The sequence below is a fragment of the Scyliorhinus canicula genome, chromosome 22 (genome assembly GCF_902713615.1).
Source record: "Scyliorhinus canicula chromosome 22, sScyCan1.1, whole genome shotgun sequence".
NCBI lineage: Eukaryota > Metazoa > Chordata > Chondrichthyes > Carcharhiniformes > Scyliorhinidae > Scyliorhinus > Scyliorhinus canicula.
This window is the reverse complement of record NC_052167.1, coordinates 9,371,445-9,390,460: the sequence shown is the minus strand read 5'-3', so window position 1 is coordinate 9,390,460 and position 19,016 is coordinate 9,371,445. Positions and strand designations below refer to the sequence as shown.

Below are 19,016 nucleotides of genomic sequence, written 5' to 3'. Positions count from 1 at the left end.
TTGCTTTGATTTCAACATTTAAAAAAAATTGCAACAGCTGAAGATGTTGCTCTGGTGTAGAACGAATGTCCGGAGATTGGCATCTCCGCATGTTTCCTTGCTGTTGATAGTATGTGAAATGGTACAGGCCTTAATATTTTTTCTTGCATCTTTCTGCATGTTTACACTTGATTTAATGGGAATATGTTTGTTTTTTTCTGACAGCTATTCCTGCAGCGAGAGCGAGCAGCCCGTCTTGCAGAGACTGAGACCGATGACTTTATTAAAGACACACCAGTGCCACCTCAGGACCAGAGTGGCCAGTGGCAGGAAACCGCTGGGTCACTGGAATGGGTGCAGTCAGAAAACTGTACCAAGAACGAGAATGAAAAGAAGGAGGAAGAGGATGAAGAAATTGACCTGAATAAAGGTAAGAAAGATATTTCCACAATTAATAGCTTCAGAATAAAATGTTATCCCTATATTGGTGAATTTATTTTATACTCTTCCTGCTTTTAAAGTATTTGCTCATCTTTAGTCGTTTCCATAAAGCATTGTGCTCATTCACTTCATTTTCCAAGCTATCTTTTCTGAGGCTTCGAGTGAATGATACAGTTGAGAACTTCCAGTTTCTTCTGCACGGGTGTTAGATTTGTTAAATTAGAACATAGAACATAGAACGATACAGCGCAATACAGGCCCTTCGGCCCACGATGTTGCACCGACATGGGAAGTCAAAAACTAAAGGCCATCTAACCTACACTATTCCCTTATCATCCATATGCTTATCCAATAAACTTTTAAATGCCCTCAATGTTGGCGAGTTCACTACTGTTGCAGGTAGGGCATTCCACGGCCTCACCACTCTTTGCGTAAAAAAACCTACCTCTGACCTCTGTCCTATATCTATTACCCCTCAATTTAAGGCTATGTCCCCTCGTGCTAGCCACCTCCATCCGCGGGAGAAGGCTCTCACTGTCCACCCTATCTAACCCTCTGATCATTTTGTATGCCTCTATTAAGTCACCTCTTAACCTTCTTCTCTCTAACGAAAACAACCTCAAGTCCATCAGCCTTTCCTCATAAGATTTTCCCTCCATACCAGGCAACATCCTGGTAAATCTCCTCTGCACCCGTTCCAAAGCTTCCACGTCCTTCCTATAATGAGGCGACCAGAACTGTACGCAATACTCCAAATGCGGCCGTACTAGAGTTTTGTACAACTGCAACATGACCTCATGGCTCCGGAACTCAATCCCTCTACCAATAAAGGCCAACACACCATAGGCCTTCTTCACAACCCTATCAACCTGGGTGGCAACTTTCAGGGATCTATGTACATGGACACCGAGACCCCTCTGCTCATCCACACTACCAAGAATTTTACCATTAGCCAAATAGTCCGCATTCCTGTTCTTTCCAAAGTGAATCACCTCACATTTCTCTACATTAAACTCCATTTGCCACCTCTCAGCCCAGCTCTGCAGCTTATCTATGTCCCTCTGTAACCTGCAACATCCTTCCACACTGTCTACAACTCCACCGACTTTAGTGTCGTCTGCAAATTTACTCACCCAACCTTCTGTGCCCTCCTCTAGGTCATTTATAAAAATGACAAACAGCAATGGCCCCAGAACAGATCCTTGTGGTACGCCACTCATAACTGAACTCTATTCTGAACATTTGCCATCAACCACCACCCTCTGTCTTCTTTCAACAAGCCAATTTCTGATCCACATCTCTAAATCACCCTCAATCCCCAGCCTCCGTATTTTCTGCAATAGCCGACCGTGGGGAACCTTATCAAACGCTTTACTGAAGTCGATATACACCACATCAACTGCTCTACCCTCGTCTACCTGTTCAGTCACCTTCTCAAAGAACTCAATAAGGTTTGTGAGGCATGACCTACCCTTCACAAAACCATGCTGACTATCCCTAATCATATTATTCCTATCTAGATGATTATAAATCTTATCTCTTATAATCCTCTCCAAGACTTTACCCACAACAGACGTGAGGCTCACCGGCCTATAGTTACCGGGGTTATCTCTACTCCCCTTCTTGAACAAAGGGACCACATTTGCTATCCTCCAGTCCTCTGGCACTATTCCTGTAGCCAATGATGACACAAAAATCAAAGCCAAAGGCTCAGAAATCTCTTCCCTGGCTTCCCAGAGAATCCTAGGATAAATCCCATCAGGCCCCGGGGACTTATCTATTTTCACCTTGTCCAGAATTGCCAACACTTCTTCCCTACGCACCTCAATGCCATCTATTCTAATAGCCTGGGTCTCAGCATTCTCCTCCACAACATTATCTTTTTCCTGAGTGAATACTGACTAAAAGTATTCATTTAGTATCTCGCTTATCTCCTCAGCCTCCACACACAACTTCCCACCACTGTCCTTGACAGTGGTAAATGGATGTGGTAATTTACCTTTAGCCCTTAACTACAAGATGGTGGCAATGTTATTACCAGCTGTAATTGGCAGATATCCCATCAGTATTCAATCAATGTTTATTGTGCTGCTGGTCTCCAATAGCTTTCTCGGAGGAGGAGGGCTTTGGCTGCCCATGTTGGGAGATTCACTTGGCACAAAACAATGAGGCGGGTTTGTGTGTTTTCTTGGGCTATGCTGTTAAGTAGTGGAATCTCTTAAACTGAGGTATATAAGATGACTTTGACATGGAGCAGATGCTTTCTCTCATTCTAGAATGAGAGGTCATGGTCTCAGGTTAACATTTGGCAAATTGAAACAGATGAGGAGAAACTGCTTCTCCCAAAGGGTTGTGAATCTGTGGAATTTGCTACCTCAGTGCAGTGGATACTGGGACAATGAGTAAATTTAAGGAGGAATTAGATTTTTAATTGGTAATGGGTTGAAGGGTTATGGAGAACGGGCAGGACGGAGGAATTGAGGCCATGATGAAATCAGCCATGATCAGACTGAACAGTGGAGCAGGCTCAAGAGGCTAAATTGCCCAACCCTGTTGCTAGTTCTGATGTTCTGAGAAAAAACTATTTTGTCTGATTTCACCATCCAGCTCCTGGTCTGTAACCCTGTAGGTAAAAGCACCTCAAGCACAAATCTGGTGTTCTTGATTAATATGGGGATTTCTTGATTGATAAGGGGATCAGGGGTTATGGGGAGAAGGCAGGAGAATGGGGATGAGGAACATATCAACCATGATCGAATGGCGGACCAGACTCGATGGGCCAAATGGCCTAATTCTGCTCCTACATCTTATGATCACATATCTACCTTTGTCCAGGTTCTGCATTCAATATGTTCATCATGCCACAAGTGATCATTCTGTGCTCTGCTCAGCACAGAATAAGATCATGAAGCCTGTTAGTGGCAGCTCCGTATTGATAGCATAGAAAAAAGTTGCATTTGTCACTAGTTATTACCCAGATTCAAGACTTTCAGCTGCAGTTCTGGTATTTGTGCCCTTCAAGGTGTTGCTTTCTCTCGTATTTTTACGGTTGTTTTGTGTTCCCTGTGAAGGAGAGTGTGGCAGAAACTAGTTGTAACTCCAAACACAAATGGAGAAATTAAAGTGCTTTGCTCCAGAACGAAATTTGGCTGGAAAATCAGAGCGTACAAGAACTGTTTATCTTTCAGAAGTATTAACCACAAATCTTTGGCCGCATCTGGAATCTACACCTCTGTAGGATTAATCAGACCTTTTCTGCTTTACTTGCAGTGGTCGGAGCCATGAGTTTAGTATAACTGCAAGTTCCATTGCTGCCTGGCTTGTGTTTAACACAGAGGAGCAATCATCACTGGCTGCTCACTCCATTTCCTTCCTCCTGACCCCTGCTTGCTGTACAGTTTGTGGAGTGCGAAGCGAAGGCATTTTATCTGATTTTCCTCACGTTGGAACCATCTGTGTAGCATTTTCTTTTTAATGAGGTTCCCTTTATATTTGCAATAACTATTCGATGCTATTGTCTCCAACACTGGATATACACCGTTGAAGTTCACTAAATAACCATGCATTTGCCTGCCACTACAATAAGCAGATGCCCAAAGCTGGTATTTTGTTCTGTTTGATTTCTGATTTGACCCCAGGATGTAATTTCTGGAACATAAGTTGTCTTTGATGTGATCACTGTTCTAACAAATTAATAATAATCTCAGTCAATCTGCTGAATTTGATAAACTTGTTGTTTCACACTTTGTACATTAGCAAAACTCAATGCTTACCGTATTTTAGGCATTTAAATGCTGGAGTGAGGAACATTGTGAGCTGTGTTTATTTTAATTGTTCTGCAGCAATCAGGACAGTCGGGAAAATGGAGCATTAAATAAAGTTCATCCAAGATTCATTGGCTCCTCAATTTTACTGATGGCTGCCATTTAGGGGCTACTTTAGCACAGTGGGCTTAAATAGCTGGCTTGTAAAGCAGACCAAGGCCAGCAGCGTGGGTTCAATTCCAGTTCCGTCCTCCCCGAACAGGTGCCGGAATGTGGCGACTAGGGGATTTTCACAGTAACTTCACCTGAAGCCTACTTGTGACAATAAGCGATTTTCATTTTTCAGTGAGAGAGCAAAATCAAAAACCAGCCCTTAAAGCTCAAATGTTCGCAGCTCGGTGCCAACAAATGTAGCATTTAAAATGTGTATGAGACTAGGTATGAATCCTTGTGACAACAGGGCAGTGCTACCATACTCTAACGATGCTTCATTATTTGAAACCTCAGACCTAAACTTCTTTTCCCCCTCTCCCCCAAACCCTAAATATTCCCACCTCCACTTCCACCAACGCAGCTGCACTGTTGTTGAAAGGTGTTGAATGAATTTGTATCCTGTTTTGCAGCCCTGCAGCATGCTGGAAAGCACATGGAGGACTGCATCGTGGCCTCATACACAGCATTGCTTCTCGGGTGCCTCTGTCAAGAAAGTCCGGTGAGTAAGGGCATCACCTTTTGGCGACGGTTTTATGATCTGTTTATTAATTTAGTTTTTTATTTATACATAAGCAGTCCAGACAGGCGAGTCATGATTTGAGCAGAGCACATCAGAGTCCGTAGTTTATTTGGGGACAGGAGTCTGTAATTGTTAGTCGTCATGTTGTCACAGATTGTGGCTGGGGTCCAGTTCCATGGTGTTGCCTGTGCTTCCATTACCATTTCCTGCCTGCCAGTGAGTATCAACAGGATAACCGGGTACCACGGCCAACTCTTAACACCATGTGCACTTCCAACAGTAGCAATCAACACCCTGGCTGAACCCCCCCCCTTGCATTGTGGTCTAAGGTACTGGTAATTATAATTGTTTTGGGATTTGGAAGCTGGGTAGGTAATGTGATGGCCCTTAGTAATTATTCCTAAATTGCCATGTCCTGAATTAACCCATTTAATACCTGGGTGGTGAGCTGGATCTGTCTATATGTAACTGGTCATGGTGGCACAGTGGTTAGTACTGCTGCCTCACGGCCAGAGATCAGGTTTGATTCCAATCTTAGGTGACTGGAGTTAGCACATTCTCCCTGTATCTACGTGGATTCCACCAGGTGCTCCTGTTTCCTGCCACAGTCCAAATATATGCAGGTTAGGTAGATTATCCATGCTAAAATTGTCCCTTAGTGTCCAAAAGTTAGGTGGCGATGTAGTGGGATTGCCTTCCCGAACAGGTGCCGGAATGTGGCGACTAGGGGCTTTTCACAGTAACTTCGTTGAAGCCTACTTGTGACAATAAGCGATTATTATAGTGTTGCAGGGATAGGGTGGGGAAGTGGGCTTCGATGGAGTGTTCCTTCAGAGGATTGGTGCAATCGATGGGCCGAATGGCATCCTTGCGCTGAAGGGATTCTATGATTCTGTGAACTACTGTCTATCCCAAGCTCTAAAACTGATGCTAAAACCCAACATTTCCCTGAATCTTAATGTTTTTTTATGTTCCTTTAGGTTAATGTCACTACTGTGAGGGAGCTTTTACCTGAAGGCGACTTCTCCATTATGACTGAGATGTTGCATAAGTTTTTGAATTTCATGAATCTTACGGTAAGTGTGAGAGTTGGCCGAGTGACAAATGCAGATATTCATTTCAGTGGGAAATTGGTGCTCTGCTCTGGTGAAAAGCCCAAAAATTCTGGTTTCTGGGAAACACCCACAGATGTGAAATGTTGCCCTTACTTGCTGCGTCTCTTTCTCCAACACTGCCCCACAGATATTTTTAACAAAACCTCATTAGAACAGTGACAGATGCTCCTGTTTATCATTTTTCTTTTCTACTCTATGAATTCTCTTCAACCTGTTTCCTCGGGAGGAAAATCATCTTACCTAGAAATGTAGAAAATAGAAGCAGGAGGAGGCCATTCAGCCCTTTGAGCTTGCTCTGCCACTCATTACGATCGTGGCTGACCATCAAGTTCAATACCATGATCCTGCTTTCCCCCCCCCCCCCCCCCCACCCCCATATACCTTGATCCCTTTAGCCTCAAGAGCTATATCTAATTCCTTCCTGCAATTACACAACATTTTGGCCTCAACTACTTTCTGTGGTAGCGAATTCCACAGATTCACCACTCTTTGGGTGAAGAGATTTTTCCTCCCTCAGTCCTAAAAGGTTTACCCCTTCTCCTCAAACTATGATTCCTAGTTCTGGACTGCCCCACCATCGGGAACATTCTTTCTGAATCTGCCCTGTCTAATCCTGTTAGAATTTTATAAGTTTCTATCAGATCCCCTCTCATTCTTCGACACTCCAATGAATGTAATCCTAACCGACTTAGTCTTTCCTCATATGACAGTCCCATCATCTCAGGAATTAGCCTGGTAAACCTTCGCTGCACTCCCTCCACAGCAAGAACATCCTCAGATAAGGACACCAAAACTGCACACAATACTCCAGGTGTGGCCTCACCAGTGCCCTATTCAATTGCAGTAAAACATCTATATTCCTATACTCAAATCCTCTCACTGTGAAGGGCAACATACCTGCTGTACCTGCGCGCTTACTTTCAGCGACTGATGCACGAGGACACCAAGATCTTGCTGTGTATCCACCTCTCTCAAATTACACCCATTTAAATAATTTTCCTTCCTATTTTTGCTACTGAAGCCGATAACCTCACATTTATCCACATTATACTGCATCTACCATGCATGTGCCCACTCACGCAGCCTGTCCCAAATCCTAGATTCATAGAACAGTACAGCACAGAACAGGCCCTCCGGCCCTCGATGTTGTGCCGAGCAATGATCACCCTACTCAAACCCACGTATCCACCCTATACCCGTAACCCAACAACAACCCCCCCTTAACCTTATTTTTTAGGACGCTACGGGCAATTTAGCATGGCCAATCCACCTAACCTGCACATCTTTGGACTGTGGGAGGAAACCGGAGCACCCGGAGGAAACCCACGCGCACACGGGGAGGACGTGCAGACTCCGCACAGACAGTGACCCAGCCGGGAATCGAACCTGGGACCCTGGAGCTGTGAAGCATTTATGCTAACCACCATGCTGCCCAATCCTGCTTGGGTATCTCTGCATCCTCCTCACAGATCACCCTCCCACCCAACTGTATCATCTGCAAATCTGGAGATAATACATCTAGTTCTTTCGTCCAAATCATTAATATATAGTGTGAACAGTTGGGGTCCTAGCACAGATCCCTGCGGTACCCCACTAGTCACTGCCTGCCAATCAGTAAAATTACCATTTATTCCAATGTTTTGCTTCCTGTCTGCTAACCAGCTTTCTATCCATCTCTGTGACTCGTGGTGTTCCACAGGGATCAGTGCTGGGACCTTTTCTGTTTGTAATTTATATAAATGATTTGGGGGAAAATGTAACTGATCTGATCGGTAAGTTTGTGGAAAACATACTCGGGTTGGTGGAATTGTGGATAGTGATGAGGACAATCAGCAGGGTATAGATCGGATGGAGACTTGGGCGGAGAGATGGCAGATGAAGTTTAATGCGGACAAATGTGAGGTAATGGATTTTGGAAAGTCTAATACAGGTGGGAAATATACAGTAAATGGCAGAATCCTTAAGAGTATTGACAGGCAAAAACTGAATAAAAAACATTTATAAAAAAAAAGAGTATTGACAGGCAGAGGGATCTGGATTTACAGGTCCACGGGTCACAAAGTGGTAATGCAGGTGGAGAAGATAGTCAAGAAGGCAGATAGCATGCTTGCCTTCATCAGCTGGGGCACTGAGTATAAAAATTGGCAAGTCATGCTACAGCTGTATAGAACCTTAATTAGGCCACACTTTGAATATAGTGTTCAATTCTGGTCGCAACACTATCAGAAGGATGTGGAGCTTTGGAGAGGGTACAGAAGAGGTTTACTAGAATGATGCCTGGTATGGAGGGCATTACCTATGAGGAGAGGTTAGATAAACTCTTGTTGCTCTCACTGGAATGACGGAGGTTGAGGTCATCCTTTAGATATAGCTCTTGAGGATAGAAGTCTACAAAATTGAGGGGCATAGACAGAGTGGATAGTCAGAAGCTTTTTCCCAGGGTGGAAGAGTCAATTACTGAGGGCCATAGGTTTAAGGTGTGAGGGGCAAAGTTTAGAGAGGTGCGAGGGAAGTTTTTTACACCAGAGGGTAGTGGTGCCTGGAGCTTGCTGCTGGAGGAGGTAGTGGAAGCAGGTATGATTGTGACGTTTAAGCGGCGTCTTTACAAATACATAAATAGAATGGGACTAGAGCAGATGAGCTCCAGAAGTGTAGAAGGTTTTAGGTTGGACAGGCATCATGATCGGTGCAGACTTGGAGGGCCAAAGGGCCTGTTCCTTTTCTTTTCTTCTTTGATTGACCTGATAACTACCCTTACTGCAATTCGTATCTGCCCCCTATAATTCTTGACTCCCTTGTCGATCACAAATCTGTGTAAATCAACCTTGAATATAATCAATGACTTTGCTTCCACTGCTGCTCAATGGGGAAGAGAATTCCAAAGTCTAATGACCCTCTGAGAGAAGAAACTGATAGCTGATAGTGACAACTCTGCTACCATGGCCGTGAAAAGATTTCAGCAAGCTCTCCCAGTTTAATTGACTCATTTTGTGATGCATACAAACAAGTGTGTGGTTTTAGTTTTGTTCATTTTTGCTGGGAAATTTACTCTTTTACAAAATCCTGTTTTTTAAATCTTAAATGTTACACAGTAGGATAGAACTGATGTGTTGTGAAGGTGGGGGAGCCTCTTACAAATATCTACCTCTGAGTCAACCATCTGCACCATGCATCTCACATATTTTCTCTCCTCCCTCCAGTGTGCTGTGGGAACGACAGGACAGAAGTCCATCTCACGAGTGATTGAATACTTGGATCACTGCTAAAGGACAATGTGTTTCTGCTGCAGATAGGCTGTGCTCTGTCCCTTGGAGTTAACCGCTCCCTCGTCAACCAACTCCTATGGAAAAGACCACTCCACCCATCCCCACTGTCCAAATGAGGAAATCTCCAAAGGAATCTCGCACCCTGCTTTGTCAGTGACCTTGCTTCTGAAGGAAACCATGGCCATTGCACAGTCTGACCAAAACAAGCAGTGCTTGACTGACTGAGCAAAGTCAGCCCGGTTGAGTGAAATGAGGAAAAGGCAGATCTGAGGATGAATGGCATGTGCTTTTTATTTTTTTGTTATTGGGCAAATGTGATGTTAGAATATAGAGCTAATTATTCCATACCCATAGGGTTACAATCAACCTCATTCTTATGATTTGGAGGTTCTATCCTGCAACATCAAAATTCAGAATTGAAGTTAATGACCTTGGTCATCCCAGAGTATTTAGTGATTTTTTCATTGATCAAATTTATGGGTCTCGTGTGGGTATGGAATAAATCTTGTGCCCCACATGTTTTTGTTATGGTTACCTTATTAATGGAGAGATTGTTTATGGTAATCATTGATCATGAACATGGAGTATGTGGGGGATTGACAAACGAATTTACCTTCCACCAGAAAAGTTATGCAACCCTCTAGAATGGTTATTTGCTTTACTACAAGCTGAACAGATTTGAGCTGTTTACGTTTTGACTTGTGGTCTATATATAGAGTTGCTTAATACAGATATATAATTATTATAAAAGTTGATGAGACTTGCTCTAATTCCTCTGGTTTGTTCAGCTTGCATTAAAATGAATGGCCCTTAATAAGCTATCAATAACAATCTGGATTTGTCAAGAATACTGTGACATCACGTATTGGATGAGTATTTATTTCAAAAATCTTTATTCAAAAGTAAAATCATTTCAGAGTTCAACTGGGAAAGCACGTCAGCCATGGCTAATTTGCAGCCTGACTTTGTATTCAGTTACCTGGGATTATTTGGGGGACGGAGTATCAGTGGGGCTACAGAGAATTGTACAAGTAAGGTGCCTATTTCAGGGTAACTGCTCGAGTGCTGCAGAGCTATCAGCTGCTATCCTTTAATAATTATTTGCCAAATTTGGGTTGTGACTAGTCTTTGTTTCCACTTTGAATGTGTTGATACCCTGGTCTGTTTTTGAGTCTGACTCTAATACTGAGAACCATCCAGACGCAGCTGTCAGTCTGAAGACTGGAGTGAAACCATGTTCAGCTGTCATCTTCTAATGCAAGAAATTCTTGTCTTCAGTTGTATCAAATACAGGAAATAGTCAGAACTGGAGAACAGAAAGCACCCATATGTGAAATGCAGTCTTAGGTTCTTGATCTAAATATATTGGCTCTCAGCTAAATTTCCTTCAGCTGAGTTTTCACGAGAACAGGGCAGGTCCAAATCTGATCTTGCTGATAAATATTTTTAGGTTTAGGAGAAATTTCCGCTGCCTTCGCTGATAATTTCAGGATTCAGGGCAATCCTACAGAGCAGAGGAGGTCGTTATTAGCATGTGCCTTCTCCACTATCACTCCATTCTCTCCTCTCTCTCTCTCTCTCCTCTAAATTGAATTAAAGATCAGTTCACAATAGCTGTGAAGATTTTGCAGCTAATCCAGGAGATCTGTGAGAGCACAGATGCACCTTAATTTCCATATCAAACTGGTCTAATAGGGAAATGTGTTCCAGTGTGGGCGGTAAAGTTGAATCATTGTATTGGTAGGTCTACCAATAGCCATGTTGAAAATTTTAAATGTCTTAAATTCTGAAGTTGATGGTTTCTTTCCACAAGATTAAAAACCTGAGTCCTGAAGGCAGTAATGTTCACCAGTCAGACCGGGTGCTCAGCTGCACTTCTGTCCTTGATTTGAGACAGTCTACATTGGTAGACATCTATCTCATCTTGTCATCAGATAACAAAAGCTGACAGTCTACCCATATTCACTGACCTTCACAGGATGTCCAGTCTGATTCAACCTTCTAGATGGTGACTGGTTTAATTTTGATACTGACAAAAGAAATTTGAACTGTTGAAGAAAGTAAATATGAGGGAAAACGTGGTGCAAATAATAAATGATTCCTTCCTGGGGCATGATTTACAATGAAAATAATGCTATGGAAGATTACCCTTTTAGACTTGATGCTGCACCTGTCAGCAAGCGACCCTACAGAAACTTTCTTTTGTCTGTTGGATTTGAGATTGCATCAATACTTCAATTTACCAAATGGACTCATTTTGCACCTTCTCAATCTGAACATCCATAGCAAAAATGCAAGCTGAATTCTCCATCGCGTCTCAGACTACAGTAGGAACTGTATTCAATTAATGTTCGACCAGCGAAGCAGCCAAGACCTGTAAGTGGATGTTGGATTTGTTGGACAGTGTTCTCATCTTGTGACTTTCCATTGAGATTTACAGCTTGTGGCCTCGCCACCTTTAACAAATCACAGAACTGCACCACTGGAGGGAGACCATTCTTTGCCTCACCATTCTAATGCTATTTGTGCTTCTGAATCTGAAAGGTTTTCATGGAAAGAAATGCTGTTTTTCCTTGACAACATTGGAAGAAGCTTGCTCTGTAGATCGTTGAGGCGGGAGTATGTTCTGGTTCAAGGCTATCTGTTCAGTGTCCTTGTGTGGATGATCACAAGTATTAATTATTTAGTTGTGAAAAACAAATCACTGAAGGATTGGGATAAGCATTGACAAAGTATCCTGACCCTTATGGTAATCAACCCAGTTTCACCCTTCTGTCATTTTGTTTTGTTTTTTAAAAAAGTGATTAGGAATTATTTTATTTGCTGCTTTTACTTAGTGAGAAGTGTGATCCAGCCAGCCTTACAGTAGCTGGATTTTAATGGTAATTACTAATTGATAATCAGCAGTAACAGCAAAGAGGGCAAATTGTTTTGTAACTTGCTGAGAAGCTGGCATATTTTTCATCATATATTTAACATCCCTCCTTGATGCTCTCAAATTTAAAACAATTATGTAACATGAAATAAAGGCTGAAGAGGACCAGGAGGCGGCACAATATTTTAACCTCAGGAACCCAACTTCTAACCGAACATAGACTGGGACATGCACAGAAGACTGGTGTCTCCTGTCTTTCAGGATACTATGTGCATTTTATTTTTAAGTAGTGGGTCTCCACAATAAATGTTTGTTGCAAAATGCTGCTCACAGTTCATCAACAAATTGGCTTCATGTATTGTTTCTTCGAGGCAATAAAGGAAGTTGGTAGGACAAATGGAAACAGTGCACTGATCATTAGGGGATGCTGTTTTGAAATTGGAATTAAGGTAAAATAATGGCAGTAGAATAAAATTTTGTTTTGCATTTGCTTAACTGTAGTTGACCTGAGTGACCTCCGGTTTGCTGCAGTATGCCCAAAGTGCTGTGTTCCATTCCCTCCAGTGACATTTTGAGAAACACCTGTGAATATAGATTGGAGAAATTATAGACCAAGATAATAGAGTGTCTGCTTAACTGTCTTTCCAAAATGAGCAGAACCATCTGTTGGAATTATTTGGTAAGACATTGGCACAAGTCAATTTTGTGTGAAACAGGTCTTGTGTCTCTGCTGTTTAGCCAGTCTTCAGTTTCTGATTACATCAGACTTAGGCTGACTGTGAAACCTCACCTCTAAGTAGCTGTTGGTCAGGGAAGTTATTTTATTCAGGGCGATTAAGAACTATGCAGATGATATATATTACAATAAAATTATATGTCTTTCTCCATCCCCATTGTTTTGCTCCCTGCCTTTATTTTGTGACTCTTCAGTCTCCAGGGCCATTCCTAGGGATTGTCAATACTGCTTATTATTAAGCTTCAGAGATGTATAAAGAATGGTCCCAGAATCTAGCCTCTCCTCCTGCAGGTAAGTGTCCAGCTTCTGTCCAGGATCGATCGTCAACAGTCTGGACTGAATACGGAGTGTGCAAGGAAACAGGTTTTTTTTTAAGCCTGTTGGATATCATGCACTTTGTTCATTTATTATGCCCTCTTAAGGGATCTATTCCCACTTCTGTTTAATCTCAAGAAACTGAAAGCCAGGCTGGGTGTGTGCTATAACCTCTCTTCAGCTTGTGCATGTTACCATGCCAAGAATCTATATCCTGGAGGAGCAGATGCTAGTTCTTGCTCAACTTAACTTAATAGCGGGTGGCTGAATGAGTCTTTCCTACAGGTCTTCCTGTTTTAGGGTAGGCGAACATAGAAATATCCCCATTAGAGGAGGGGTGTGGAGGCACTCTTTCCGCCCGAGTACTTTGTTGCAGTGCCTAATTCAAGCCATGTCCGTGATATTGGCCGTGAACCTTGCTGCTTTTCTTCACTGATGTTCATGCTTGTTTTTCTTGTAAATGTAGTATTTCTGGACCTCCCATTTCCCAAGAATAATTTTAATTGTGATGATCGAAAGCTCATGATTTGATCTTGACTAATCTGGTCTTAAGCTGCATAGTGTCAGCTTGACAGTTATGAGTATATGGAAATACATCTGTGTTCAAAATGAATCAGAATTAGTAGACACACAACATATACATTGGGTGAGTGGAGCATACTTTCAGTGTTTGTTGCAGCAGTTTTGTTTTCAATTATTGCTTGAAGACCTATTTTCCTACTGGGTCAAGGTATCAAACATCCTGTTGCTTGAAGAGTATGGTTCTGTTTTCAGATATTTCAGCAGCTATGGTGTTTCTTCCAGGATTCACCTTGTGTACATTCTAATTTTGTTTTGGAGAAACTAAACCCAGTTTAGTAGCCCACATGGAATAGGTTTTCTTGAATTAAAAAAAAAAATTGCTGCATTGTTTTAAAGGCTGTTCCTGCAGTTCACCCAGATTACTCAAATTGAGGTTCATAGCTTTACTTATATTCACTTCAGTCAGTTGTTGAAAGCTGTGATCTTTGAGCACAGTTCCTGTCATAGTTCTTGACTTCTTGTGGATGTTGGTGTCTCAGCCTCTAAATGTTTTTAGGTTGATAAATATTCTCATCAGCTGTAATTGTTCTCAAATCAGAATCCTGGGCCTGAGATTTTAAAGCCATTTTTTATATTTGTGAAGACACTTTTAATAGTTTTAATCAAATACAACTTCAGTTTAATTCTGGATTGTAATCTGCATAGATTCGACACTGATTCTTTTAATTAGTGTGCTTCTATTTGCTATAGCCAAATCTTGGTTTTCGATAAATATTGGAATTCTGAATTATTACCCCAGTTACCCTACTCAGTCATTGTCATGGAGGAACCATATTTCCATTGTTCATATTCCAAGTTGGTACAATTTTGCAGCATTAATGTATTCTGATCTGCTTCTAACCCAAACATTGTAATATTCATTTAGTACTAGGCTTCAAATGCAATGGAGACATTGAAGGAGACATTGATAATTTATTCAATTTAAGTCTGTATTTACAGCTTGACTCCTTGGATTTTAAAAAATGCAGTTCATTGTTATCTGGGAAGGAGAGAGATCTTCCTGGTCATGGGTATCTGCCAATTCAGCTACCTGACTGATATGATGGGTGTAATTGACTAAATATTTTGTTGTAACCATTCCTGTAAATTTTCTCTCTTCCCCACTTTTTAAATCAGGTTATTAAAGCCCAGATTTATAAAGCTGTGCATTTGAACATGACGTGTTCATATGGGCCCTGGGCAAAAATTGCTTTTAGCTGTGGGTGGATCATCAGTGCTTCACTCTTTGTAGAATCGGGTAATGTCAACATTAATATGCAGGATTGCCTCAATGCTGCAATTGTCCTGAAAATGGCACTGGCTCAAATTACTATTCGGTGTTGTATTAAAACTTTTAAATCTACAACCTGTGCTGCGAGGTGATCAAGCATAGTTTGGATTCATTTCAATTAGCAGGTACTGATGTTGCTCAAAATCCATTCCACATCTGATAAATAAAGATTTCTGGAATCTGCAGCTGGATACTTCCACACTTCCTAACCCAGCTGTATAAAGTTATTCTGGTGATGTTTTGGAAATATACTTTTATATTTGTAAATGCTTCTGGATTGGGTTTGGGAAGAGAAATAGATGTTTATGGGCAGGCGTCTCCATATCATTTACCAAGGAGGAAATGTTTGGTTTGGTGACAACTTTTGCTTGTGTCTGAATTGAAGAATGTCACCGTTTCTAACAATTCTTTCATGAATTCAACTTTTTTTTCACTACTTGCGTCCACGTTGCTTTATGGATAGCTTGATGGGAAATGGCATTCTTCGTTGGTTTGGGATTATCCGCGTAGACTAGTGCTTCATGCTAGCCTGTTGAAAATACCCTGAGGTTTTTCAGTCTTCCCTTCAAACTCCCTTCTTTTGATCTTAACAGCATGAAAATAAGCATTCAGTAGCTCAGTCAACTCTTATCCTTTCTTATTTTTGCAATTATTTGGTTTGGTTTTACAATTTTATCTCTTGTCTGCTCAGTTGAGACTTTTTAAAGCTGAATTTACTTTGGGAGATGAGCCTTTTCAATGTTCATTTATTTATAAAAGGTTTGGGACTTTGTAATTACTGTATTGGTGAGAATTTAAAACATAAATGCCTTAATAGATGGCTTTGGAGAATTTATGTAAATTAGAAATATATTGATTATAATGTAAACCAAAGTTTGGGTTTTCAAATCATTCCAGAAAGAGAGGACAAGCTGAAATATTCATAGTGAAAACTGTCAGTTGATAAATTCAATTAAAAGTTTGGTTTTGAACTGCAAGGTGTTGACAGATTCTGGTAAATTGTGTCTTTAGCTGGTGTCACCTGCCATAGGGCTAATGGGTAACCATCACCACAACAGCTGGCTGCAAAAGACAGTGATTTATAGTTCCACTCGTTCAATTCTGTTTTCTACCAGAGGAACTTGGTGTAGGAAGAGGAATCAAAATGATTTGTGTCAATAGTAGATTTTTTAAGTTCGAATATCTGAAGAGATATGTTTCAAGTAAAATGCATTAAAGCAAATGAGGGAAGAAATGTTATTCAAAAGCCCAGCCTAATCACGAGTATTCAGCCGCCAATGAGTGGAACCATCCCCATTTTTCTGTATAATCTCGTTAAAGCTTTATCAAGGGTTGTTTAGCACACTTGGCGAAATCGCTGGCTTTGAAAGCAGACCAAGCAAGCCAGCAGCACGGTTCGATTCCCGTAACAGCCTCCCCGGACAGGCGCCGGAATGTGGCGACTAGGGGCTTTTCACAGTTACTTCATTGAAGTCTACTCGTGACAATATGCGATTTTCATTTCATTTCATGGGTTATATTTCAATAGCAATTACTATTTTGGGTTTTCCTGCAAAATAACTGAGTTTTTGTTACCAAAATTAATGAGTAAATTGAGATCCTTGAATATATGCATAAACTTTATGATGCAGCTGTCATGCCTGTGATTCTCTGAGAATCATTTGAAATTAAAGTATTATTTTAACAAAAGGTCAGACCTGTCTACTTGCAGCTCAGGCGTTCATTGATCATGTGTGCAACAACTGTGGAAAACCATTCTCAGTTTTAATTACCAATCTGATTTTTTGAAAAATTTAAATTAAGCTAGTTATTTTGGAAATCTGGATTGTAATTAAATTTCCCATTTAGCACTATATTCAACTTTGCACAAAACACCTTTGAGTCACAATACATTTGCAATGAGTTCAGAACGAAGAAAATGTGTCCAATAAATGTTTCAATTAACCACATCCATTACATGGCATTAGATGTACTTTTAATACAAAATAATATGTGCCTATGAATTAAATTCACTTTATAGTCTGCTGCTGGGCTTGGGGACTCCGGACAGATGTCTCGAGATAAATGCACCTCTGGAATAAGGATAGCATTGCATTATGTCAGATACTTTCCACATCTGTTGTCTAAAATCACTCATCTATCCAAGATTTTTCTCACTTTGGTTTTGTTTAGTGTGCAGAATGTGTGAATTTAATTGTTGCTAATTGCATTAATCCAGTTTCAAAACCATTTGCTACATTTATTGACATGCACGCAATCTAGAAACCCTGAACTTTGCATGGCATTCCTCGATTTAAGGTGATAGCAGTTTGGGAACCTGTTGTGCAGTGAAGGTGCATGTGCTCCAACTCTGGGAGTTCAGGGAAGAGATGTCGATCTTAAAATTGAAATCTGCGATATGGCTGATGTTTAAAGTCTCCAGCAGTCGGATATTAAAACAGTTTTGAGTTTGCTTCTCAACCAGTTGACATTCAGCAGAGAAATGCTATAAAATATTTGTTCTAATGGGAGGGGCAATTAAAACTCAGTAGAACTTCTAAGAATTTATTTCTCAGCTAGGCCATGTTGTTTTTGGCCCTGCACAACTCCAATCCTATAATCCAATCCTCCCAATTTATGAAAGTGGGAATGGGAGAAATGGCTGTCCTGTAACTGGAGGATTTTCCTATAGTTTTGTCGACTTCCAGTATATCTTGTGTATTTAAGCAGCAAATTTCTAATTGATAAATTTCATAGGCTTCTAAGTGTGCATTTATCAGGATTCAGCTGCCCATTGGTCTGTTAACATGTTTCAGTATGACAAAATCCCAGTTTGGTTGTAGTTTTGTGAATGAGAGCTGTTGCTGAAGTATTTTTTTGGTGTGGAGGTTACTTCTGATGCAGTTCCATATGAAATTGCAGCCACTTGGTCCAAGATCTAGTGGCAGCACTCTCTGTGCACTGTTATTTACTGGTGGGGTTTTCACATTAGTAAAACGCCAGCGTCTACACTTCGATTGTTTTCATTCCATTCAGTTGTAATCACATGACTGCAAAGGGTATCCGAGGGCATAATCAGAATGAGTTTGAAATAAATTTTAAAAATGACTTTTTGTAAATAGTTGTGTAAATATTGGCAATTGGAAATTTAGAATGGTAGAAATACTTTTCAGAATCCGATCCTATTTTTATTTTATACAGTATTTCTCAGTTGCAATCTTTCAGAGTAAAAGCCAAATGGCAGGAAATAGAGTTTGTACCAGTTTCATGAAGTATGTCTTTGGTTACCTGTAAATAATTTTAACTCAAATAAAAATTGCTACTTTCAGTACAGTTGATGCTGTAGCTTGTTTTCTTCTGTATGCATACTTTTTATAGGGTATAAATAAAAGGACACAACCTTTATTCCATTTTTGAATCCAGTGATGTCGGGTCCTTAAGTTGAATATGGGGGCTTTAATTCACAACAGCTCCGTTTGGGTAGTCTTCAGTTACTGGTTTATCCGTGGGTTCACATACTTGGTTTTGCATCAAAATAGCCATAACCTCTGGCTGCAGCTGAACCTGGTACTCTGGTGTAAACGTGTTCATACCAACTATCAGCAATGTCTACCCGATCATGCCCCCATCCCCCGCCCAGTGGGTTCCAGGATCTGGCAAGACGATCAATTTGGAAAATACTACCAAACAAATTGCTTTGATTCATAGTCCATATCGTTGCTGAGACTTTTTCGATTTTAACACAGTCGCACATCATGTTCATATTACACGCTGACACTCGTATAACCAATTTAGAGTTCCAGCCCTATTAATACCAACTGTTTTGCTTCTGCACATCTAACCTGTGGGATAGGTGTTTCCCTCAGTGGCCAATGACCGGATTGCAGCTCAATAAGCAGCGAGAGCGCTGGCAAGCTCCTGAACCACACTGGCCTGGAGATGCCATCATTACTTTAGCAAG

The 19,016-nt window shown here is 41.0% G+C and overlaps 1 protein-coding gene across 1 annotated transcript in view; it reads left to right on the top strand.

Annotated features, from left to right (window-relative positions):
* LOC119956167 (wings apart-like protein homolog) overlaps positions 1-18,388 on the top strand; it is a 175,216-nt gene extending 156,828 nt beyond the window's left edge. Inside the window, exons 16-19 of the mRNA XM_038783092.1 lie at positions 205-409; positions 4,808-4,896; positions 5,898-5,993; positions 9,233-18,388. Coding sequence (XP_038639020.1) covers positions 205-409; positions 4,808-4,896; positions 5,898-5,993; positions 9,233-9,298 — 456 coding nt within the window. The 3' untranslated portion in view covers positions 9,299-18,388. The remainder of the gene's footprint in view (positions 1-204; positions 410-4,807; positions 4,897-5,897; positions 5,994-9,232) is intronic.
* Positions 18,389-19,016: the final 628 nt, after the last annotated feature.